Source organism: Balaenoptera borealis, assembly GCF_965194805.1.
Source record: "Balaenoptera borealis genome assembly, chromosome: 9".
NCBI classification, from domain to species: domain Eukaryota; kingdom Metazoa; phylum Chordata; class Mammalia; order Artiodactyla; family Balaenopteridae; genus Balaenoptera; species Balaenoptera borealis.
Window position 1 is genome coordinate 53427007 of NC_138873.1, and position 26836 is coordinate 53453842.

At 41.4% G+C, this 26836-nt stretch overlaps 1 protein-coding gene across 3 annotated transcripts in view; it reads right to left on the reverse strand.

Annotated features, from left to right (window-relative positions):
- The window catches only part of PRDM1 (PR/SET domain 1), a 44051-nt gene extending 23172 nt beyond the window's left edge, over window positions 1-20879 (reverse strand). For all 3 annotated transcript variants that reach the window (XM_082404748.1, XM_082404746.1, XM_082404750.1), the window contains exon 1: window positions 6-20879. In XM_082404748.1, the coding sequence (XP_082260874.1) occupies window positions 6-47 (42 nt within the window). In that variant the 5' untranslated portion in view covers window positions 48-20879. The remainder of the gene's footprint in view (window positions 1-5) is intronic.
- Window positions 20880-26836: the final 5957 nt, after the last annotated feature.

Consider the following 26836-nt stretch of genomic DNA (forward strand, 5'->3'; position numbering starts at 1 on the left):
CTTACCAAGGTCGTACCCACACGTTTTTCCAAGCAAATATCCAACATCTGAGATAAGTGTCGCTCATGCCTACACAGTCCGCATGTGCTCCGCGTCCCCTCCCGGCGGAGGGCTGGCGCGCACCGCGGCGGTGCCCCTCTCCTCCGGCGGCCGGCGCCCGTGTCCCGACTCCCGGCGCGGACAGGTGCCGCGCTGCCCTGCCTCTCCGCAACACTGGAGGGCCGAGTGTCACGGCAGCACGCTCAGTCTGTGTTAACCCGGCCGGCGGCTCGGCCCTTTCCTCCTCCCTGCCGCAGATTTCCCATTCGTGATTCACTCCTACCAGCCGCCCGAAGTGGGGGCGTGGCCACACCTGGCCGAGCCTTGCAGAACTCACCCCAGGGCTTTCCCCCAGCCCGCGAGCGCCCAGAGCTTCCTCCCTCCGTATCTGAATTTCAACATTTACTTGGAATCTTCTGACTTCCCTTTGAGGGCACTTAACCTCAGCGTTTACTCGGGCTGTATTGTATTCTAAAGACTCCAGACCGCCCTCCTTCCTGCTGCGGCTTTATAAGGGGGCGCACATTCCTTAAATTCAGGGAAACCTAAAAATGACCTAAAATCGTTTGAGTTCCTCGGCTCAGATCCAGTTACAGAACACACAAAACTTACTTGAAAAGATCACGTGAAAAGAGCAATGATTTTTGCATGTAATGGAATAAGATGTAGCTGTCTAGTCCCCAAGCTACTGCCTGTGAAACACACGTTTTCTCCCCGCAAACTTGAAAGCTTCCATTTCTCCTGCTAACTAAAGGGCGCTCATATTTGGTAGAACTGACTTCCCTCTTTCAATTATTTAGTAAATAGGGAAATAGGAAAAAGGTATAATCCTACAGATTAAAATTTCTTTGCCTTTTCTCTCCTCCCCCAAACCCACAGGCAGACTTCCTAGGAGTGTGTTTGCAAAGTGTAGAGCATTAATCGTTTCCTAGTTAAAGGGAATGTGGAACTGATCGCTGCAAGTGGAAGGCAGACGAAGGCAGTAATTAGTGGGGCTCTACGCTGGGAGCCCTGCCCGGCTTTTCCTCCAGCCCCAGTCAGCCCTCTGTTGAAGGAAGGACATCCTGTGATGATGGCATACAATGTCCTGTTTGTTTATTATTAAGAGCGTGGACCTTGCATTCCTGCTTCTCATTACAAAACAAACCAGATGCTTTACTTCCTTCAATGGTCTTGTGCCTTCAGCAAGGAATCGTCTAATTCAGAGAAACAATGATGCAAAAGGGTCCATTTAGAGCAGACACCCCATTACAAGGACTGTTTAGGTCACTGTAACACAAGTCTCCCACTATTCCTGCTTGCCTTCTATACGCGGTGGTTTTTAAAATCATCTCTCTCCTTCAACCTTAGGCTGCAATGTTTTCCCTAACATTTTAAATACACGTGTGCCTACACACCCACGTCCTGACAGACGTGCACACCCCGACGTACACACACCCAGTCCTCACCTAACGATACCAACTTAGTCATACAGTGAAGTGGACATGTGAGTAGTTGTTTATAGGAAGAAACAAAACAAAGCAAAAAAAAAAAGCCCAACTCGATCATAAAAACATGTCTGTTTATCTTTAAAATTTCTTTTCTCTCTTTTAGGAAACTTTTCTAGAATTTTTTTTTTGGGGGGGGTAGGTGGGAAGTAAAAGATTACTTGCCAGGAAATGGTATTTGTGTCTAAAATCCTTCCTCAATCTCTGTAGTACAGAACAATTAAATTCCCACTAGGGGACATAAGTAATACACTCCCCGCTCACTGCCTGGTGACCTGTGGTTACATGTTATGCCAGAGGGGACGCTAGCACCCAGGGGAAACAGGACTTTGAGTTGGTAGATGTGCTAGCGGTATAAAACTGAATGAACAATTCCTTAAAGTGTTCTCAGAAAGCTCCAAGATGATAATTAAACAAGAGAAATCCAGCCTTCTCAAGAGGGCTTATTAACCGATGCTGAGTCAGCGCCACAATGGACAAAAAAACAATGTAGTCATACTGAAGGCTGGCCTGCTGTTCAAACAGTCTCGCCTGCAGATGTTAAAGAGTATTTCACTTCCCTTTTAGAATCAAATGCTGTTCTTAGGCCACATACACCCTGCAAGCGCTGGTGAGTCAACCACGGTGGAGTAAGGGAAGGGGCCAAAAGTTGGAGAGTTGAGGTGGGAAGAGGCTATTTTAAACCAAATATTTACTTTAATGACTGGAAGATGCCAGTGAATCAACTCTCTGTTAATTGATATCAGCCTGCACTCACCTTCAGAGGTGGTGAAATGGGCTTGAGTCTAAGGAGGATGCAAACTTCAAATACCAGTGTGGGACTTAGCCGGGCAACCCTAAAATTAGTTCCAGGTGCTCCAGCTGAGCTGGAGAAGGCCAGGAGTAGAGCTTTAAGGAAAAGAGACACACAGAGAATTGGACTAGAAGATCCTTCCAATAACACCAAAAGCACCAAACCCAACCGTTTTTATTGCAATCATAGCAGTCAAGGGTAGGCCGTAATATAATTTAACATGAAAGCTGCAAAAAAGGAAGAAGAAATAAAGGAAGGAAGCAGTCCCCATCGTAAGGAAAAGCATGTTCATACAGTCATACCGAGGTATGTCCAGCACAAAAGTGTTAAGGGGGAAGAAGAAGGGGTCTTCCAAACTTCACTCCCCGCTTCTAGAAGGCCAGAGCTTGGCGTTTAGAATGCTGACAAGCAGGCAGATGTCAGTACTGGTACAGCTGTGCAGAGAGAGCTATCTGAGGCTGCCACTGTCTGCAATCTTAAGTCTCAAAATGCTTGTTTCTAAGTAATACCTTGATGCGTTTTTAGTCACTATATTATTTCCCTCCCTGTTAGAACACCAAAAAAAAAAAAAAAAAAAGCCAACCTCAGTTACCTTTATTAATCAGCATTTCTCAGGCAGAGCTCTCTCCTTACAAGTGTTCACAATGGCAGCAAATCATGAATGATCCCAACAGCTCAGCTCTCAGAAACTCCCAACTATTCCCTTTGATGGTGTCATCACAACGGCTTGACAAGCCTATAATACTCAGTCTCAGCTACCGGGCCGGCCCAGTCCTCGGTGGCCCGGGAGTTGCAATGTAGGTGGTCAGATGAGTGTGGGCGAAGACTACTGGAGAACAAAGGGAAATTGAGTACCAAATCTGGAGACCTGACTCCACTTGGGAAAAAAAAAAATTTTTTTTTTCCTAAGGAAAGTAGAAAATGGGATGAAATGTGCCTAGGATGAAACGTGTTTTCATTTTCTAATTCAACTCCTGCTCTACCCAGACAAGGTCAATGACAGACTAACCACATGAAGAGAACACCCCACCCTCCTCTCCCCACTCCCCACCCTCACCCCAACACCCACTTCCCACTTCCTGTAAGTCAGGCATCTTCATGCTGGTAAACATTTGGGGACCAACTGCAAGCCTGAGCTCTAAAAGAGGGGCACTGCGGCTTTGAAGCCCTCCCACATGTCTCAAAGCCACGCTGACTGAGCACTAGAGGGGCACTTGGTTTTTACACTTTAACAGCCTTTTCAACTCAAATCTCTGTGCTCAGTGTGCTGGCTGCCTGCCTTTTTAAAAGCCGGACAAGAAGGGCAGGGATGTGTGTGAGTGAGAGAGAATGTATGTATGACACATGCCATGTTACAGTGCAGCGTGTGTGTCACTGGTATGATATGTATATGATATGTTTCAATGATGGGTTGCATCAGTTTAAAAATAGCACAAGGCTTCCTTCCCGTGACACAGCTCACGGCTCCAACACTTTGGACAAACGTATTCAGGGCCTAAACCTCGGGACAGTGATCCTAGGGGGCTGTGGGTGTTTTGAAATGAGGTCAGTATTTTGAATTCTTAAATAAGGGAAACAAAAATTAAGTAAATTGAAAAACCAAAGCCGAGCTCCCTCCCCTTCCTAGGAATAAAGAACTGGTAAGCACCATCCAGAAGACTTTATAAAACCCACACAATGTCCGAGGTCTCAGTATTTACAGAACCACCTGTGTCTCATCATACCTAAGTGTCTTGTCAGCCTTCCCTTCAGACGGACACTTGTGTTCTTATTGACTCATTTACATATTTTATTTAAACTTATTCATTGAGTTTGACATCCACCCACTTCATAAACAACAGCAGCAACTATAATCATTTCTATGTGATTTGTGGGGAAACCAAGGTGGGTTTCCTATGTCGGTGTTTCTTCCTAATCATGTATCTATTTTATCCAACAGTCAGGCAAGAGAGGGATTTAAATGTCTGAAAAGGCTATGGGGAAGGACACGGGAAGGAAGATCATTTCTGAATCCAGAAAACATTTCCTAGTCTTGCATTTGGTGGGACAAAGGAATAAAACAAACTAACAGGAGACAAAATATGGGCTGTAAATAAGGGAGAAAGAAAGCAACGGGAAAGATGTCCATCCTGAAACTCGGCTTCCTCTTACCTCTTCTCTTCATTTAGGGCAGGGGAGGAGCAGCTGCCACACAGGAGAAGCAACACCTCAGGGCAGAAGTTTGCTTCTCTCACCTTCCAGTGGGAGGAAGAAACCACACTGAAGGGGGGGGTGGGGAGCTGGGATCCAAGGTGGAAATACAAAGGATGGTTGTCGAGAGGATGTTTTAGCAGCGTGAGATGAAAGAGGGGCGAGTTGTCTTAAACACAAAGGTGAGCCATGAGAAGCAACAGCCGCCGGAAGAGCAGCCGTGAGGCCAGGAGAGCCCGCACGGGCAGGAGCCGTCCCCACGGAACAGGAAAAATGCCCCACGGCTGCGCCTGCCACACTCTGCTTCCCTAAAACCCCAGAGTGTTCAACAAAGGATCGGGGAAGAATGATTTCTTATTAAAAATGGGACTGACGGTTTCTTCCCATCCTTCCTAAGCAAAGATTCGAGGTTGCGGAGGCTTGATTTTTATGTGCTGGGGTGAGTTAGGAGAGAAGAGACAGAATTAATAGTGAAATCCTTTGAACTCCCTGCCAAACAGAGAGCAGGGGGGAAAAAAAAAAAAAAAAGTAGGACCTTTGTAATTTGTTTAAAGACAGAAAGATGTCCCCTATCCCCCAGTTCTGCTCCAAAGGGGACTTCATATGCTAACGGCAGTGAGGACCATAGACCCAGCCCAACATCTTATTTTCCTGCCGAGGAAGCTGAGGGCCAGAGGTCGGGAAGCAGAAAGCTCATCTCTCTGGGCCCTCCTTCCATACTTGGATTTTACACACAGCTGGGAACCTGGCAGATGCCAGCCCACAGACGGACCTCAGCTCCCGCAGACAGCAAAACCAGAACTTGGCTCTCTGTTGAGTGTGGAATCCTCGTGGATGTTTAAGCACCTGTGAGGCCTAAGGTACAGGTGGGCTAGGAAAGGGGGAGGGAGGAGACTCACCTATTGTAGAACCTTTTAAATGCTAAACTGGTGGTGACAGGAATAAAATTAAACCTGCCTAATTCGGTACCTGGGTTTGGAGACTGGTGACTGGTCCTTTAAATGCTTTCTTCTCCACCTGAGTTGAGAGGTGATGGAGGAAAGGGAAGGCAATACAATGACAAACCTAATTTAATAGACATCTTATCTTTTGGAAAACTCTCCGATGTTGACAAAGAATGCTAAGAATATGCCAGGAAACCTTTCAACAAGAAGATAGTGTGGAGATTGCGAAGCCGGCAGCCCTGGCTTATCTGATCTCCATCTACAGCCCATTGTTTCCTGCAAATACACAGGGGAAGCTGGGCCTGAGGGGTTAATGTTCAATAGGCATCTTCCCCCTTAAGGTGTGCCCCTGGGGACAGAAGGGCAACCCAGCATTACCCTAGAATGGGACCAATCACAGGGAAAGCCAGGGCTTCGCGTTTTTCAGGCTGGCTTCCTAACAGCTCTTTTTAAAAGAACAGGCACCGTCTTTAGGAGAGATAATCCCACAATGGAGGTCCATTAAAAGTATTAGGATGTAGACCCGCCACCATGATCCTCGGGAGGAGAGCTCTGTCCTGACAATAGACAATTAAAGCTGATAAATCCAAGCTACTTGTTGCTGTTCTAATGCCTCCTAATTGTATGCTACTTGTCCCTGGTTCCAGCATTCAGGGATGAAGCACGCTACTCTAATCTCCAAAGTACCTGACCTACTTCCTACAGGATCTTTTCAGCATTCTTGTCTTCCCATCTGGACCCCTTTTTCTCTTCTACTTTTCTCCTCTTCCTCATAGCTTGAGGAGAGGAGAAGGAAGGGTGTTGGTGGGGAGGGGGTGTCGGAACAGAGGGCTGCCTCCAGATCAATACCCCTGGGGCCTCAGACAGTTCACTAATCGGTAACAGCTAATCATGCTCACGGACACACCAGTGACTAGACTGCACTTCGCATGAGACTCAACGAGTGGCACGGGGCACACGGAGGATCCAACTGTTAGATCACTGCTGGCTGCCAAATCTGCAAGTGCTCATGTGCGCCGAGCATATGCCTCGGTGATTCTATTTGTAGCTGACATCTCACTAATTATGCTGCCACCACCAGCTACTCAGAGCAAAGCATTCATTTCTCACCCAGCGCTCCAAAGCATATAATTCTATCTCAGCAACAGAGCTTTAAATGCCAGTTTGGTGCCTGCCTGCATGTGTGTGCTCTCCTTCCAGAAACTTAGGAAAGGAGCAAAACTATCTTTGCAATGCAATTTTGGCCCTTAGGGTTTATTTTTTACGTTGAGAAATCTTTATTAGAGCCATCTATTCCTTCCCCAGTCAGTATCCTAAAGAGTACGTTGTGATCAGTCCTTAAAAAATACAATCATTTTTTGGTTGTTTTTAAAAGAAATCCTTGTATTTCAGATATACATACTGAAATACTTATGGGTGAAATCATGCTTTCTGGGATTTGCTTCAAAACCCCTCAGGTTGGGGTCCAGATGAAACAATCCAGGTCTTGAGTTGATAATTGTTGAACTGGGTCATAGGGTGCATTATATCATGTTCTTCAGTATTGGAAACAAAATTTTATATTAAAAAGATAAAAAAATAAAACTTTTAAAGTTCTGCCTGACTGACCCATGCTGTTGAACTCAAGTCTATCACCTTTCGTTAGTGGGAATGCACGTTGAGAAGCATTGATACAAAACGAAGGAGGCACCTGCTTACTATCCTGCCCCTGTGAAAAGAAGCGGTCTCTGGGATTGCAGTCATTTTGGGGGACGAGTTTTTTTAGTGTTCGGCAAATGTAAGGCATCTTTAGTGCCCTCCAGCACTAAAGAGGTATAACAGTCACCAAATATGTTTAATTTCGCCCTTCTGATAAAATTGAAAATTGTGCCTCACTGGATGCTGTTTTACAGTGACCCCACCAGGAAATGATTAAGAGCCCGTCTTGGGCTGAAAACATATATGCTACAGGAGGTAAAACAACTCGTAGCCATCAGAATCGGTCCCTGAGTCATGCACCCTCCTCCAGATAGAGGGACCAGGAACAAAATATTGCAGATAACTCACTTTTTCTCCGCAGTATTCTGAGCCAGCAGCTGGCAGCACCCAGCAGGGGCTCAACTGATAAACTGTGTCAAAGTCAAATCATTTGTTAGCTCCAAAGGGAGGAGAACAAGCTGAAAGATGGACTCAGGAAGTAGATTTATCTGTTGCAACACATTAACTAGTATAAATACCAGTGGAAAAAGTAAACACATTTACCCAGCAAGACTTAAGGACTAATCACAAGTACCTCACTGCTTAACTCAATGTTCTCCCGAAGCTTTTCACTCATCAGACAAGTGACACCAATTCGTCTTGATGTTCTACTCAGAATATATTTAAACAAATCAAAGATTTATCTCCTTATTGACCTCGATTTCATTAACATCTAGTTTACACTAATATAAAAAGGTTCTGCCAGACTAAAGTTTTCTCCAGTGATAATGTCCCTCTGTTCCTTAGGAGAGGTTTTTCCAAAATACCATTAGAAATAAAAACAGTGTTTTTATATTCTTCAAATTGCGATGCATATTAAACCTACACATTCATTCATATAATTTGAGACGTTCTTTGAAACATTTTTCATTTCAGAAGCCCCAACCAGCAAAGACCAGCATGACAGTCAATACACGATATTGGGTTATGAAGTACACGCTTTGCTAAAGAGTTGCTGGAAGATGGTAACCGTGCCAGGCGTGGCCAGGACACCTGGCTTCCCAGGCTGGGCTGTGCCTCCAGGCTCCATTTCCTCGTGTGTACCACTTTTTTCCTCATGCTCTACCAATGAACCCATGCACCGAGTGAGGACCTGTCTCTGCAGTCTGCTACCTACCGGCCTGCGAGCAATCCCAGGCATCTTTGAGCACCCAACACGCAGCACAGTGCCTGGCGTGTGCTGGATGGTTGACTAACGTGCACTACATAAACAGATAAAAAATGGCTCTCGGGTCCCACCTGTGAATGAGGCATTGCCATAGGCTCTGGAGATACTTTCTCTTTTTCTAGAGAAGGTATATACTGCTGCTCAGCCCTCGTTCATGGAACTTTAATAAATGTTTCTGGATAGAAGCCACAGGCATAGAAACGTGCGTATTTATGGGAGAAGAGAGGAACCTACCTCTGACAACAGAGCTTGAAAATAACTTCACCAGCTAAAAACAAATGTAACAGTTTCCCAGGTCTAAGTGAGTTACCTAGTCCTTGTGAGGTCTGCTTTTGTGCACTCATACAGCACTGGACCTCTCCCTAAAATCTTCCCCTGCCTCTCTGGGCCTTCCTCCCCTTCACAGCCATTCCACCCCATGGTAATTAGGTTTAACAAGAGCAATTAACAAAACAAACTCCTTGCTGCTTAGTGGGCTGATAATTCTGATTGCAAAATTGTTTTAGTATGTGCAAAGCAGTTTAAAACAAAGATAAATAAGTTATGCAGCCATTTTGCATATAATCCATTGTGTGTAGGAAACACACTTCCACGTCTTAAACATGCAGTCTAAAATTACCATTACATTCCAACTATAGTTTACTAAGCATTATGCCTTCTTCAAATAATATTAATTCAGACCTAAAGAATCTAATTAGGATTATTTTTTCCAGTGTTACAGAGTTTTAAATGCTTCTGAGACAAAGGCCTCGTTTTTTCCTACTAATAAGTACATAGCTCTTCTCTGTGTGTGGTTTTTTAAAATTAATTAATTTATTTTTGGCTGTGTTGGGTCTTTGCTGTGCGTGGACTTAAGCTGCAGCGAGCGGGACTACTCTTCGTTGAGGTGCGCGGGCTTCTCATTGCAGTGGCTTCTCCTGTTGCGGAGCATGGGCTCTAGACATGCAGGCTTCAGTAGTTGTGGCACGCGGGCTCAGTAGTTGTGGCTCGCGGGCTCTAGAGTGCAGACTCAGTAGCTGTGGCGCACGGGCTTAGTTGCTCTGTGGCATGTGGGATCTTCCCAGACCAGGGCTCGAACCAGTGTCCCCTGCATTGGCAGGCAGATTCGTAACCACTGCGCCACCAGGGAAGTCCCATCTTATGTGTTTTTTTAAAAGGAAGATTGATGTAAACATAATCAACACCATCCAATTTCCTGGATGCTTCTACACAAAATACTTGTGCGCCATCTTAATTTAAAAGGGATCAGTGAGGGGTAGACTATTTCAAGTTGTGGTTATGATTTTGCCTTCGACCTAGTCACCCAAGCTAGGTCCACTAAACAACACTATCACCTAGAACCTTTCATTCCTTTACCACTCAACCTCACCAGGTCCTGTCAATATTACTTCCAAATTATACAAAATACTATGATTTCTAATTTTTTTCTGTCACTATCGTTGTAAAATCTTTTTCTCTGTACACCAAAAATGTGGCACAATTCCAATGTTTTGCTTATTATTCAATACTAGTGTCACATAAGATTTCAAGCATACATTTGGAGTTCTATATACTTTAATTTGATTTTACCCGTAGTGATTTTTATCATAGCCTTGTACCAACTCCCTTGACTTTTGGAATAGGAGCATGGCGATGAAGGAAAAAGAAGCTTTCTGCAACTACACCTGAAAAGGGAAAGCCTACACTTGATTAAAAGTATAGTCTTCTTTCCACTAGAAGTCTGCATGAGCATCTGACAGTAATAGAATTCTCAGTGTGTTAAAACGGGGATAATCCTACAGGAAAACAAACACAATAGCCTCTGAGGGCCAAGGAAGAGACTTATCAGAACCAGGGACATTTAATAGTTAATATAAGGCTGTGTAAAGCTTTTTTTATCTCTTGGATTTCCCAAGAAGTCATTGTTGCTAAGTATTATGTCTTTATTCTGAAAGAAACAGATCACTGGAAATAAAAATCCAATTGTCTCAAAATATATAGAATTGGTGAAGAGCTGGAGCTAAAAGAATGGCTAGAATTACTTTAGCTTCTAGAAATCTAATTTAGTGTAGGAAGTGAAGATTTTTTTAAAATTAGTTTGCTTGAGAAAGGAAGCCACTGAAGGATTCCTCTAAATAGTAAATTGTTCTTGTTGTAAAAATATGGCTCAATTTATAAAAATTTTGTTTTATAAAAATTTTGCAAATGAGATCTGTTGATATAGTAAGAGATATTGATAATTCAAACCAAGTTCTGTTATGATGGTCAAAATTACTTTTTTTTCCCAATTTAGTTGCTAGTCAATACAGCTGATGTTTCTTATTCAATGCAATTGGGATCAGATTTTTTTCTATCAATTTTTTAAAATTGAGGTATGGCTGATTTACAATATTATGTAAGTTTTAGGTGTGCAACATAGTGATTCACAATTTTTAAAGATTATAGTCCATTTATAGTTATTATAAAATATTGGTTATATTCCCTGTGCTGCACAATATATCCTTACAGCCTATTTATTTTATACATAGTAGTTTGTTCCCCTTAACCTCCTACCTCTAAATTGCGCCTCCCCAATTTTTAAAAAATTATATAAAGAGTTAAACCAGAGACTCACAAAAAACAATAAATACTAACCTTAAACATTGTATTTGATAATATATCAAAGAATGTCAATTTTACTGTCTTTGATGCAGGGCCAAGGCCTCTGTCTGAGAATGAACCTCTTCCTTCTGAAGTCCCCAGTGTCTTTCCTGCATAAACCCTCGCATACTTCAATGCCTTTCAGTCCAAGAAACCTGAGGGCAAAAATCCTCCTAGATTTATCCCCCCTCCCCAATATTTTATAATTGTTTCACCCACATCTATTTCAATTATAGGAATTTTTTCAACTAGTATTTATCAAGTCTTTCCAAAGATTTCTACTTGGTTTTAATGGAACCAAGTCTTAATACTTATATTTCATTGGTTTATATAATATTTAATTAAATTACATAATTACAACTAGCATCATCAAGTTTGGGAACACATACAAGCATCTCTTGGTAAGCATACAAATCAGAAAATACAAAGCAGAAATGCTCAAGGAATGTTAGAGAGGGGTTGATGAGAGAAGCATGAGAGGAAAAAGTCAGTGTGTTTACAGAGGGCACAGAGAATATAAAAACACCCAGCAAGTTATTTAGTGAGATTAGTTAATAGCATTTTTAGGTGATCAGCCAATAATTGAATTCTTCTAAATCACCGCACTTGGGATAATAAATTGTTTTGAAGCAGCTGATACTGTAAAGTATAACCAAGAAGATGCTGCGATTTAAAAACATTATTCATTTTTTTCTTATTGTCCACATTTCTTCTGAACTATGAAAAATAATTTTTAATAATTAGTAAACTGGAAATATTGACTCCATAAAATAAATATTCTGAAATATTAGTAAACTGGAAATATTGACTCCATAAAATAAACATTCTGATCTAAAAGGTAAAAGGATATTTATTATATAATACGAAACTATAAAACCTATGCTTAGTTAAGAGAGTATCGTACAGAAATTGTCCTTTTTTTCATAGGTAGAGGTAGAGTTATGAGATGACTTCACTGAATGTAACAACAAATCGTTACTAGCAGAACTCAAAGCAGAAGCAAGATGTTTCTTAAGGTTCTATTTGAGAATTGAATCAACAGTGATACTGATAAAGGAAGCATTCAGAAATTTTAAAAAACTTACACTTAAAAATAAATTACCCATTTATTTTAATACACAAGGAATCAGTACTCATGGTTAAATTTAAAAAAGAAATGAATATTTTATACAATATCACAGCAGCTTTATTGCATTTGCTTCTAGATACACGGTCATGAGATTATCTGCTGTGCCCCGTTCGTAAATCTTCAACAAAAGTCTTTATACCTGAGATAGTTTAAGTGGGTTTATTATTCCTTGCTACCAAGTGAACCCTAACAAAACAATTATTGTTAAACATTATGGTGTAGATTCTTGAGTTTATCCAAGTATCATTTTTTAAATAACATCCTATTGTAAATAGTCTTATAACCCACTTTTTTTCACCTATTACTGCAAACATCTGCCCATGTATGCATCATTTTAAATTGCTATAAAGTATTCCAAAGTGCATATATCATACCATGCTTTACTAATCATCAAACTTACATCACTAATATATTTTTAAACTATTACACAGAATGCTGTGGGCAATTAGTAATTTGAGTCTGAAGTTTAGGAGCATTCGGTCCGTGAAAAGTTACAATCCCTAGAGATCTTATCTAACTTTTTAATTTCATAGGAGAAAAAAGCTGACACAGACAGAGAGGGTAATTTTCTTTTGGTCTAGTTACTGGCATAAGGCCTACAATATCTTATCTGCCAGCCCCCAATCCAAAAAGCTCTGAAAATGGAAAGTTGTTTCACTTTTTTATTCCTACCATCATGCATCCACTCTCATCACCAACATACTACAATGGTCTTCGAATTGCTTTCTCCATTTCCAGTTCCACCAGGATTTTCATCAACATCACTGCTACTGGAATTATCGCTCTGAATCACAGCCTGCCCATGGCCCTTCCCTCCCCCAAACCCTTGCATGGCCTCCACTCCTGCTGACCCAAGACAGTCTGTTGTCTTTGCCTCAATTAGTGAAATGTCATGCTGTTTTCTGCTGCAGAAACACTAATGTTTGAATAAGAACACCTCACTGGGTGGATATGCATCAATATTACCTCCCTAAATTCTCAGAAGTTCCAAAGTCTAAGTCACACCTGGCCCTGAGGGGAGGGATGCAGACAAAGGAGTAGGACCTGCATCAGGGTCAATTCGAGAGCCAGGTCACGTTCCTCAATTGGTCACTGGGCCTGCGACTCCGTATACAATGACTGATGGCGGCCTAACAAAGATACTGGTTGAGGGACTTCCCTGGTGGCGCAGTGGTTAAGAATCCTCCCGCTAATGCAGGAGACACGGGTTTGATCCCTGATCCGGGAAAATCCCACGAGCAACTAAGCCCGTGCGCCACAACTACTGAGCCTGCGCTCTAGGACCCGAGCCACAACTACTGAGCCCGTGTGCCACAACTACTGAAGCCTGCACGCCTAGAGCCCGTGCTCCAGAACAAGAGAAGCCACCGCAATGAGGAGACCGTGCACCGTAACAAAGAGCAGCCCCCACTCGCCGCAACTAGAGAAAGTCTGTGTGCGGCAACCAAGACCCAACACAGCCAAAAAAAAAAAAAAATTAAAAAATTAAAAATTAAAAAAAACCCAAAGATACTGGCTGAAATGAGTTACAAAGTTCTAATCTCTTCTCTTCTTATACAAACTTAAAAGTCACAAATAATTTTTAAACAATAGTAAGATACGTAGCCACACGTTATCTAGGCAGAACAATAAATGAAAATAGTAGTTCCTTAATACTGTTCAGCTGATTTGAAGACAGGGACAATAAAATGGCCTCGTCATTTTTTTAGACTGAAGAAGATCATATGCTAGGCTATAATATTGCCCTTAATATATGCAATCCAAAGGATACTGAGAGATAACGGTGGGTTTAGAATGATACACATGCACACAGACGCACAAATTCACTGACCACTGGGATTTTACATGCCTATTCCTGGTTGCCTCGTGGTGAAGAGAACAGCCCGCAGCCAGTTCTCCTCCCTTCCTCTACGCCCTTGTGCCATCCCTGCTTCCCCTTCCCCGGCCCACTGGAGTCAAATCTGCACACAACACAAGCCCAGTCTTCCGGGGAAGCTCAAAAGTCTGCTGGCATAAGGTTCCCTTCAAAGCATACTCTGGAAGTCTGTCTGGGATGAGAGTATTGAAACCATCCCCTTTCCAGGGAAGAGCTACATCTGCCCCACCATGTTTCTGTTCTCGTTTACTCAGGGCTCATGACATATATGGTTAGAAGGTTGTCCCGAAGCTCCCTGGCGCAGACGGCACTGCAGATGGCACTGCGGACGGCACTGCGGATGGCAGGAGAAGCTGTACACACATCTGGGCAGAGGCTTCCAAATAGGACACAGTGAAATCTGGTTATCCGGTCTTGAGTTTCATTAGAACTGGGTTACAGAGAAAAGACTCACTGTGGGACTAACTGTGGGAAAGAAGAGGGAATTGTTCCATCTCTCTGCTTCCCCCCTGCTCTCCCCCTCTGCATTGGACCAATACTCAAAACTCTACAACAGAGAAGAGGAGAGCTGGGCGTGGAGAATATGAAATACCTTAGTTGCAGACAAGGCACACCCAACTGTGTGCTATACTTTACTGTAGAGAGGGCAGAGAAGGTCACGATTCCCAGAACCGCCTCCTTTATAATCTGCAATTCTGCTTAAGACTCATATATTACTCCCCAAAATATGCCTGCATTATTCTGCTTCCTTTTAGACTATGAATTTACTCCTCACTTTTCTCCCCTTTTCCTGCCCCCAAAGAAATAACTAAGAAGAATGAAGGCGAGCTTTTCATCACAGTAGGTAAAGAAGATGGATGTCTATGACTTGGTGTGGACATAAATGCAAAAGCCCAGGCAAGGGCATCAGTGAACGGAACACACTGACAGCAGGTCATTATAATATGCCCCACAAAAGCCTTCCCTCAGTGGTCCTCAAACTTTTCTGCATATTAGAATGGCCTGGGGAACAATAAAAAATTCTGACGGCCAGGTCACACCTCACACCAGTTAAATCAGAATACTGGCATGGGAGCCAGCAAGCTAGGTTTTAAAGATCTTCAGGTGATTCCAATGTGCTGCCAAGTTTGGGAAGCAAATGATTTACTTAATTAGATGCCCACCTTTTAGATTAAATCTGCACTTGAAATACTGTCTTCCCCCATCGTCCCCTGGTTAAGGAAATGTACCATGGCTGTGGAACATTCACAGGAATGGCATCTGAATATATGGCTTAGGTTGATCACCAGGTAATAGGCAATCTGCCTCTGAGATTAGCAAAGAACTGGGGAAGTAAGGCCAAGGACCTGAGTTCTGTACTCACAGGGGTCCCTTAGGCTGGCTTGGGTCTGTGGCCGTAGGTTGTGTCCCTAATTCCAGTTATGGAGGACTATTGTGCCTGGAAAAGGAAACCACCACCAGGAGTGTGGATGAGTAAATGCCAATGCAATACCCGATACCAGAAAATCAACTCAGAATTCTACATTCTACTGAAAATGGGTCAGTACTGTCATCTTTGTGTATCAATTTTTTGTTGGCCTTTATGTTATTGCTCTTACCAAACTGGATTCTGAACATAGTCTGAAATTAAAGATGAATGGATGGTCATGGCAAGATGCATTCTTAATGTAGATGGTTTGAACCTATCAATATAAATCATGATTGTTCAAAGAAACAGCCCGGAAGATTGTTTTAAGAATAAATATTTGGGACTTCCCTGGTGGCGCAGTGGATAAGGATCTGCCTGCCAATGCAGGGGACATGGGTTCGATCCCTGGTCTGGGAAGATCCCACATGCCACGGACAACTAAGCCTGTGAGCCACAACTACTGAGCCTGTGCTCCAGAGCCTGCAAGCCACAACTACTGAGCCCATGTGCCACAACTACTGAAGCCCATGCACTTAAAGCCCATACTCTGCAACAAGAGAAGCCACGGCGATGAGAAGCCTGTACACTGCAATGAAGAGTAGCCCCTGCTACTTCTCCACAACTGGAGAAAGCCTACATGCAGCAACGAAGAAAACTATTACAGGAAAACATAGGTAGAACACTCTATGACATAAATCACAGCAAGATCCTTTCTGACCCACCTCCTAGCGAAATGGAAATAAAAACAAAAATAAACAAATGGGACCTAATGAAACTTAAAAGCTTTTGCACAGCAAAGGAAACCATAAACAAGATGAAAAGACAACCCTCAGAAAGGGAGAAAATATTTGCAAACGAAGCAACAGACAAAGGATTAATCTCCAAAATATACAAGCAGCTCATGAAGCTCAATATCAAAAAAACAAACAGCCCAATCCAAAAATGGGTGGAAGACCTAAATAGACATTTCCCCAAAGAAGATATACAGATTGCCAACAAACACATGAAAGGACGCTCAACATCACTAATCATTAGAGAAATGCAAATCAAACCCACAGTGAAGTATCACCTCACACCAGTTAGAATGGGCATCATCAAAAAATCTACAAACGATAAATGCTGGAGAGGGTGTGGAGAAAAGGGAACCCTCTTGCACTGTTGGTGGGAATGTAAATTGATACAGCCACTACGGAGAACAGTATGAGGTTCCTTAAAAAACTAAACATAGAACTACCATACAACCCAGCAATCCCACTCCTGGGCATATACCCTGAGAAAACCATAATTCAAAAAGAGTCATGTACCACAATGTTCATTGCAGCACTATTTACAATAGCCAGGACATGGAAGCAACCTAAGTGCCCATCGACAGATGACTGGATAAAGAAGATATGGTACATATATACAATGGAATATTACTCAGCCATAAAATGAAACGAAATTGAGTTATTTGTAGTGAGGTGGATGGACCTAGAGTCTGTCATACAGAGTGAAGTAAGTCAGAAAGAGAAAAACAAACACCATATGCTAACACATATACATGGAATCTAAAAAAAAAAGGTTCTGATGAACCTAGGGGCAGGACAAGAATAAAGATGCACACGTAGAGAATGGACTTGAGGACAGGGGGAGGGGGAAGGGTGAGCTGGGGCAAAGTGAGAGAGTAACATAGACATATATACACTACCAAATGTAAAACAGCTAGTGGGAAGCAGCTGCATAGCAAGGGGAGATCAGCTCAGTGCTTTGTGACCACCTAGAGGGGTGGGATAGGGAGGGTGAGAGGCAGACGCAAGAGGGAGGAGATATGGGGATATATGTATATGTATAGCTGATTCACTTCGTTATACAGCAGAAACTAACACAACACTGTAAAGGAATTATACTCCAACAAAGATGTTAAAAAAAATTTTAAAAGAAAAAAAGAATAAATATTTGAGGGACTTCCCTGGTGGTCCAGTGGGTAAGACTCCACACTCCCAATGCAGGGGGCCCGGGTTCGATCCCTGGTTGGGGAACGAGATACCTCGTGCGTGCCGCAACTAAGAGTTGGCAGGTTGCAACTAAGAAGTTCACATGCCGCGACTAAAGATCCCGGGTGCCGCAACTAAGACCAAGTGCAACCAAAATAAATAAAAAATAAATATTTTTTTAAAAAAAAGAAGAAATATTTGAAAGTAGCCAAAGCCACTCCTTGCGGTATGGCATGGTGCCTAGAACACAGAGCCCAATATATTTGTCAAGTGAACAAATGATAGAAGTGCTATGCCATAGGACAATTTTTCAAATATTACTAATGCCACCAATATTTACATAGAGAAAAATATTAAAACATGGAGATTCTTGAGATTTTTAAGTTAAATCTAAATGTCCAGATATTTGTAAACTATACTTTGATAGTATAACTTTTCCGGAAAGAGATTCAGCAGTATATACCAAGAGCTTTAAAGATTCATAACCTTTGGTCAAATGATTATACTGATGGAGATATACCGACAAGAAAATAATTTGAGGAGTCAGATTTATATAAACATATTAGTTGCAATGTTGTTTAGAATAATGACAAAATGGAAACAGCCTGAATATTCATATTTATAGAAATTGCCAAATAGGTTATGATACAGCCACATGATATGAGTATTATGTGGCCATTAAAAAAAGGTTTTAAATAAATGTAACATGAGAGAATGCTCATGATATACCACTGAAAAAAAAGGAGGATACAAAACTGTACTATATGATTCCATTCGTATTCCTTTTCACAGCTGCTAAAAATGTCCTATCTTTTATGTAAAATAAAAACATCTAAAACAATTAGAAGGGTATATATGAAAGTTGATTCCCAATTCTACTCCTCTAATTAGTCTTAATGAAGCCAGCAGTGTTGTCATAAATTACAATTAACTATAATCCCCATCTGACACGCACCCGCTGGTCCATATGCTGGGCCTCTTAGTAGACCAAATGTAACAGCCCTTGAAAATTTATTTAGCTAAAAAACATGCAACAGACACAAAATGACAGCCACCTAGGAAATCTGAAAAGATAATCGTTAAAAGCAAATTGAGGGGGAGTTGGAGGGAGGGGAGAAGGAAGAATTGCATTAAATCTATTTTCCAATTTTCCTCCTTCCTTCAAGCATAAGTTAATCCAATCACAGCTCATAAATAGCTTAGAAATTTTTTTTAAGGTGAAAAAAACATACACAGGGCATTGGAAGCCAATTCCTTATTCCCCATCCTCCTCACTAAGGCAACCTCTTCCACTGAAGTCAGGCAACCAGTTAAGAGTGTAGCTCACAAGAGTATTTTTTATCCAGCAGAAATATTTAGCTTGGCTGTCTGCCAGAGAATGCTGGAAGAACGGACTGAATTAGGGGATTTACCTTCCACGTGTTTGGCACGTGTCATTTGGAGTATCTGAGAAGCTGGTCTCTCTTTCTCCATGGCACTGGAGCAGTGGAGAGGGCTGCCAAACTATCGGAAGAGTAGTGTCACTACTAAGTAGTAAGATACAGCGTGATCTGAATTTATAAGTGGGGCATTTTACTCAGCTTCCAGTTTGCTTTTTTTCCATGACTGATAACAATAATAAAAGGTTAGCCTAGCTACCTATCACCATTGTAAGAAGAAACATGTAATATTTTCCCTCAATTCTAAAGATGCTTCCATTTCTTTCCTCTTAACACCACTTTGGAGTTGTATGAGTCTATAAACAATTTTTGATAACTGTGATTTCAAAAAAAAAGCTCTGCATCACAAAGCAGTTTTAACACCTTCATCTATGCATTCTGAGGAACTGTTACTTTATTTGTTAAACATAGACATCACTGGGAGTTATATACAATCAAGTCCCTGACCTAAGTTTTTTAATTGGTCCGATCCTGTGCTAAGCAACTCTACACTTAGTAGACTCTAGCTGTCAGAAGTGAATCTACTGTCATCTCCCTCATTTTATGAGAAAGGCTAGATGATCGGCTAGCGGAGGAAGAGGTGGTGCCAGATCTGAAATCTTTACACCCATGTCCCTGTGTGCTCTTTGCAACCTCGTGCCACCAGCCCATTTGGCACAAAGATCAGTGAGTGACGGGAAGTCCCTTGCAGTTGAGGAAGGCTCTATGCTGACATAACAGTGGCCAAAGGCGGGAGACATCCCACAGCCGCCAAATAGAGAACGTTCATCAAGCACCAATTCCTAAAGAACTTGTTTATTCTCAGAAAACAAACAAGAGAGGATAACGTTCATTTCTTTAAGTGAGGAAAGAAAATCCCTGTTTGTCTTCTCTTTGCAGGAGGTGCCATCAGGCTGTCATCGTATCTAGAGTTGGAAAGATTATCCCGAGACTGCACCACGTCTCCAGACAAGGGGGGGGGGGGGTTCTATCTCTTGGCCCAAACCCCCAGCTCAGTACAGCCTGTTAAATAACAATGTTCAATTGTATGTCTATGGATGGGAGAGGGGAAATTTAACCAGGCTTTTAAAAAGTGAATGAAGTGGGAGAGGTTTCTATAGATACAAATTTAACATGAATGTTTTATGAGATACAATTTATGTGAAAAGGAAGGGAGAAGATATACTGCACATATACATAGGGAAGGCTACACAAGAGGCTGAAAAGAGTCATTACCTCTGGGGAGGAGCTGGGTGGCTATTCATGTGCGTAGGGTTTTCATTGTATACCTTTGGCACCGTTTGAACTCTGAACCATGTGTATTTACCCACGCAAAATAAATCAAATATAATTTATATATATGTATATGTATATATATATGTATTGCTTTCAATTTAAAAAATAATGTTGCTGAAGAGATGCTAAATCTTGATTCAGGGAAATTTGACACACTTATCATAAATTTTTAAAATTGTGGTAAATATATAAAACAACTTGGTAACTTAATCATTTAAGTGTATAAATCAGTGGCATTGATTATATTCACACAATTGTACAACAACCACCGCTATCTATTTCCAACAATTTTGTCACCTGAAACAGAAACTCTGTATCTATTAGACAATAACTCCTCATTCCCCACCTGCCCCCCAACTCTTCCCCTTCCCAGCCTCTGGTAACCTCTATTCTACGTTCTGTCTCTATGAATTTGCCTATTCCAATTTCCCATATAAGTGAAAACATACAGTATTTGCCTTTCTGTGTCTAGCTTATTTCACTTACCATAAGGTTTTCAGGGTTTATCCACATGTAGGTGTGTCAGAACTTCATTCCTGTTCATGGCTGACTAATATTCCATTTTGTTTTTCTGTCTGTATATACCATTTCTATTTTGTTACTCATCTGATGATGGACACATTATTTCCCTCTTTGGCCTATTGAGAACAATGCTGCTATGAACATGAACATACAAACATCTGAGTCCCTGTTTTCAATTCTTTTGGGTATATCTAGGAGTAGAAATGTTCTGTCATATGGTAATTCTGTTTAGCTTTTTGAGGAAGCAAACTCACATACATTTTAACACAGAAATGATAATTGTAGGAATTTATTCCTACAATTTATTGTAGGGAAGTAATTGTAGGTGTTCCCAGATAATTACCTACCAGGTTACTGAACGTAAGCACTGTTTATAAAATTGAAAAATTGGAAGCAAGCCAAATGATCAAGTGATATAGGATAGATTAAATGTATTATTTATACAAGCAAAGTCCATGAGGTTGTTCGGGGTAGTGGTTAAGAGAAGTGGCTCTGAGGTCATCCTGCCTGGGTTAAGATCTTGTCTCCACTATCTACATGCTGTCTGACTTTAGGCAAGGTAATTACCTTTTCTACTTCTCATATTCTTCATAAGCAAAATGGAAATAATAATTGTACTATGTTCACTGAGAGGTTGTAAAGACTAACCCAGTTAATATATACATGCAACATTCATGTATAAAAGAGCCTGGCACATAGAATGTGCTTAATAAATGTCCATATGTATGGTTAGAATACTTTACAATAAGCATGCCCTAATTTTATAGTAAATAATTGTTGCAGAATATGTGTAAAAATGGAGAAAATACTTGGATTTATAGCTGACATTACTATAATGATTTTGGGTGGAAATCTACATATATATCCAAAAAAATTGGAAATAGATACACAAAATATTAATAATTAATTATAACTCAGTGGTGGAAATACAATTCATGTTTTTCCTGCATTTTTTCAAGATTTTTCAAATCTTTAAGAATGAATATTACTTTGATAATCAGAAAAAAAAGTTAAAAATATTGGATAGAGGATCTGTTTTTTGAATACCCACCACATTTTTAATTTGGATTCCTAAAATTAAAGAGTTTGATGAATCGCTTCTCGGCATTTTGGCTAAGATCAAGTGTGAAGAGTCTGATGTCCTAGCTTCAGAAATTCTAGATCCTAAAACCCGCTTTGAAGGAAGAATCACGAAGTAGAAAATTCTCCTTTACAAAACTGCCTACGATTAAAATTTTATTTAAAAATCTTTATTAAAATCTGGTAATCATCTTTGATGGTAAAGTTTTAAGACTGACTTGACCAAGCCCCCCTCCTTCAGCTCCCTCCCGCCTTCTGACATGATCAGCTAGCTCTTGTTCCCAGCGTGATGAATTAAACGTATGACAGATATGACAGGTGAGGAGTGCATGGAGGGGCTTAACCAGCAGGGATAAGATAAAGCCCCCACTTAAGAACAAAGCCCCCACCAAAGCTTGCCTACTAATGACCACGAACAGAATCTCTTCATTTGCCCCCTTTGGAAGGAACAGGCAGAAACCACAACCAACGTGTGGTTAGGCAGGGAGGCTGTTTCTCCAAGGGCTGTTTCTCAACCAACTAATTGAAAATCCTTGATTTTCTGTTAAACATGTCTGCAAGACAGGCCCCCTTCCACGGACATGAGTGAGGCTGCCTTTCAGTGCTGTAGTAATACAACAGATTTAAATTTACAGCTGGACTAAGTGGAATTACTGTATATAAACCATAATATCTATCTGCAGCTAAGATCCAGCTAAGCCCCAGAGAGACAAGTCCAGCAGGGCAAATACAAGGAATTTTGGAAGTCAATCCATTAGGATTACCAGGCGGCCCCCGATTTTGGAAGTCATAGGCTCAATCTATGGAAGCAATGAAGTCTCAATCTTCTTTTACCCTAACCTCTTATCTGAAGGCCTATTGACCCAGTTTTTATTTAAAATAAACTGATAAACTACAGATGACATTGTAATCATTTTCTACAATACATAGTGACATATTATTGGGCAGGCAGCCTAGTCACATATGAACTTTTGTGCAGTAATTAAAAACAGACTTTTGAAAACTATTTGCATAGCAGAAGTGTAGCCCTCTTCATATATAATTACAATAACCTGAACATTACCAATGACGCATGATGCTAACGATACACATAGGAAATGAACTGTTGGTTACCATCTCCTCCTTCAAGATTTTTAGCCACTGTTCATTTCAGCTTATTAACAACACAGGGCATTGTAAAAGAAGCTAAGTTATAGGATGCTCTCTGAAAATGTACTGTCTTCTAGGGTCTAGCTCTTGCGGATTGATTTGTGTAGGGGCAGGTCTAAACACAGTAGATACTCAAGAAATACTTGTTGAATAAATAATAGACAAGATGGACAGAAAACTTTAAAGCCATAGACATCCTCCAGGCACTGTGGAGATGAGAATAAATTTGATGGGTGTCCTGGACCATCCCTCTAGTCTGTGCAAGGTTTGTCACATTAACACAGCTTTGGCTGGCTGAAGTCCTACTGAGGACCAGGTAGGCCAATAGCAAGAAGCATTAGCTCTCTTCCACAGGTGAGGAAACACTGACTCAATTAAGCAACTGTCCCAAGTTCAAAGAGCAATTCAGAGACCGGGCTGAGTGAGAACACACTGGAATCTGTGAGGCACCAAGGGCTATTTCCCTCTGCTGTCCCTCTCACCCCACCCCAGCGGAAAGTTCCCTGATCAATGCTAGCTTTAATTCTGCATCGGTGAGAACTCGGGCTAAATGTGCATTCTTTCCTTCTCACTAAGGAGAACCAGCTCTGGGAACATCTGAAACATCAGGACCCAACTTAAGCTTCCACTGCCAGGAAAACTAGAGAGAGTTTTCCTGCTCGTAGAGGTCAGGATAAATGGACACTGCTTTGCCTGCTCTCAGAAGACAAGCCCTCAAGTACTGCTTCCTTTCTCCAGTTTCACTCAGGAGTAGAATTATTCAGAAGTTCCTTAAAATATCAGATTCAAGTCACTTGGCAAATACTCTTCAAGTCTCTGGACTTGGACCTATCGCGAAAACAACCACCTGTGTGTTTTAACAGTCTGGCAGCTTCCCTGCCAGCTGAGCCCCTCACCAAGAACCCAGGAGAGCGATCGATCACTGTGGGAGCCCTGCGAACAGGTCTGGATTGTGTCTGTCTACGGCTCAACACCCAGAGAGGACATTTTGCAGAAGAGCCAAACAGACATGGAGGCAAACTCTGGGAGACAAAGGACAATACTTAACTTTCACCACCTGGGCTAGCCTTGCAGAAGAAATGGTCACACTCATTTATTGTCTTTTCCTCCTAGACAACTACTGTTTAATCCTACCTCCAGCTGATAGTAACTGGTGGAAGACACAATGCTATTTTTAGACAGGACAGTGAATTCTCCCTTTCATCTATGAGAAAGGTACATCCTCTTGCATTCAGGTCCCTCCCAGATGCTGGATTTGGGGTAAATTTTTAATACGAGGGCATCATTACAAAGTGAGTGAGCTTAGAATTCTCTCAAACAGTTTTAAATCCAAAGCCATACCCTCTATACTGAACTCTTTTAAAATGTGAAAGTCAACAGAGTATAGGCTAAATCCCTACAAGCCACACTCTTGACACAATGATGAAAGATCATTTATTTTAAATAAGACTAGTACACAAGGGGGAAATTAACCAACATAACAACAAAAGCTTCTTGACATATTTCTGCCTTCTACCATTCTCAACCACTATCCTCACTCCATCTTTTTAATCTCAGGCTAACAAATGACTTGATCAAGAACTTGATTCAACACGTAGTACACTTAAAATGGAATTTCCAGAGTTGACAAAAAAATATTTTTGGGATTGATCATAATGCCACTCTTTCATATCTTTTTCTATTTTTTAGAAATTATTTTTCAAGGAACCAGGAATTACTAAATTGATATATTATCTTTATGCAATAAGTAACGCTTTAGAGAAAAAACGTATCACACAGAGCAGGCAATCAAACCTGATTCTTAAATACCCGAAAATGAGGAGAAAACTTATGCCAACCGCAATTAACGTTCTTGTTTTAAGATGAGACGGCTCATTTTTCAGAGGTGGGGTTGCGGGGCATTTATAGGCAGAATATAGATTAAGATCAGGTAAACTCTACCAACTTTAGATCATTCTAGTTGGTGCCAAGACTACCTGCTCTGTAACCAAGAGGTGAAATCCTTGGTGTACAAGGAAGCTTTGGAAAATCCAAGCATGTTATTTCCCCCGGTAATTTTTTTGCCATTTGAAGAATGATCTGGAAAGGAGGTGTTGAGTTAGTTTACATTAACCTCAGCCTGACCTGGAGGTAGAGGTTTTAGGAGCTGAGCAGCGGCCACAGTCAGGAAAACAGCACAAGGAAAGGGCTGCATTTGCCGGGACCCAAGAATCACCCTGCCATTCTTATTGTGGACGGAGGGCACCCTCTTCGCCCTTCGGGTGGGAGGGAATCCATCCATCTTCATTAGGTTTTTTGTGGGGGGGGGGGGAAGGAGGAGGCCTGCCATTTCCTTTGACTTTGAAAAACAGAAGCCAGCAGTGATTATTCATTTCCACCCAGTGCCCCCCACCAAACCCTCATAGGCAACTGGGGAAGAATCAACATGGCCCAACACATTAGCAGCCGTCCTATTAACCACAGCAAGCCACAACTTAGTCAAAACCCATAATTAGAAAAGATATGTGTTGGAGGTGGGGAGGTGTAAACGGTTTTGAAAGCTCTTCCTAACTTTTTCTATCAGGAATAACTTCTGTTAGAGCAAGTCCATATAAAAGCTAGTCCACTCTTAGAAATGGCCAGATTTGGCCAATGTTTTTTGTACATATCACATTACAAATACATTGTTGAGATTCTGCTTTTTTGTACTCCCAACAGCAACTGTGCTGGCAGTGGTATTTGGAGGACTGGAAATGCATCTCAAACTGTTCTGCAGTATAAATCTGTGGAAAAATCAGTTTTTAAGATATGAACTTTTGTGTTACAGAGTAACCTCATGAAAGACGGTGTTATACATTTTCCTTCCCTATGAAAAGAAAAATAGATTGAAAATGAATGCTATAGGACAAAAAGAGAAAATTACTCTTGATACTGTTTAGATCTTAAGAATAAAAAGAAACACTGTGCATTACAGAGATGTGTCCCAATAGATGGAGCAAAAATATATTTTTAAGATTCTATAGCTAGCTCTAAATATGAAATGATCAAGAACCTCTTTATAAATAGCCTGAGTTGTAAGAACAAGATATGTAGACAGTGGAGCTAAGAGTTTTTTTTAATTTTAAATTGTAATATATATGTCCCACTTGCTTTCCAACACTGATGAATGTATTTACAACTTCACCAATAGTTGTTTTTCCCTCACCCTTGCCTATACTGGCATTTTTCAGCTATCATCTTTGCCAATCCGATAAGCAAAATGATATGGCATGGTTAGTTGTACATCAGGATAGATCCCCTCCTGACTATATCTTGAAACTGTGCTTTAAAGCCTGTCTACTTCACTTCTTCTTTGACAGGTCTATATTCTAAGTCCATTCTCTAAAAAGTAGAAACTGATCATGGATGGGCCAGGGCTGAATTTGCCTGTTAGACATTATTAAAGTCTCCCAATGCCTCTGAAATGTACAAAGACCTCTGCCCCTAATTAGCTGAAAGCTTCAAGCCCATCAGTCAATGTCTCTGAGCCTCAATTTCCTTATTAAGACCCTCAACTCAAACAAGAAATAGTGTGTCTTTATACCACAGTGCTTGTTGCTAGAGATGACTGAGATGAAGTGGAGGAACTCAGAATCTAACTGCATAATGGAAAATAGATTTGAAGTAACACTGAGCTGAGGGGCACAATTATCATACCCGAGGCAGATGAATTTAGACATCTGGCTGGGGCAATAACTCTTGAGTCAGGTGCTGAAGGACAAGGTGGATAAGAATTGCTGGAAGGCAATCAGTCCAGGTTAGTCGAACCAGTTAACTGTTCTGGCTAAACCTCAGGACGCTGGCTGAAAACCACAGAAAGGAATTGGGGGCGGTGGGGAGAGAGGGGCAGTCATGGCATCGAGTCTGGGATTCTTCTTGCTTCTCGTGACTGCGTCTAGCTCATTTCTCCCCACCCCCAATTCCTTCTGTTGAAGGACACGACATGCATATGCCACACCTCTGCTCGCTGCCATTATCCACAGACCCCCT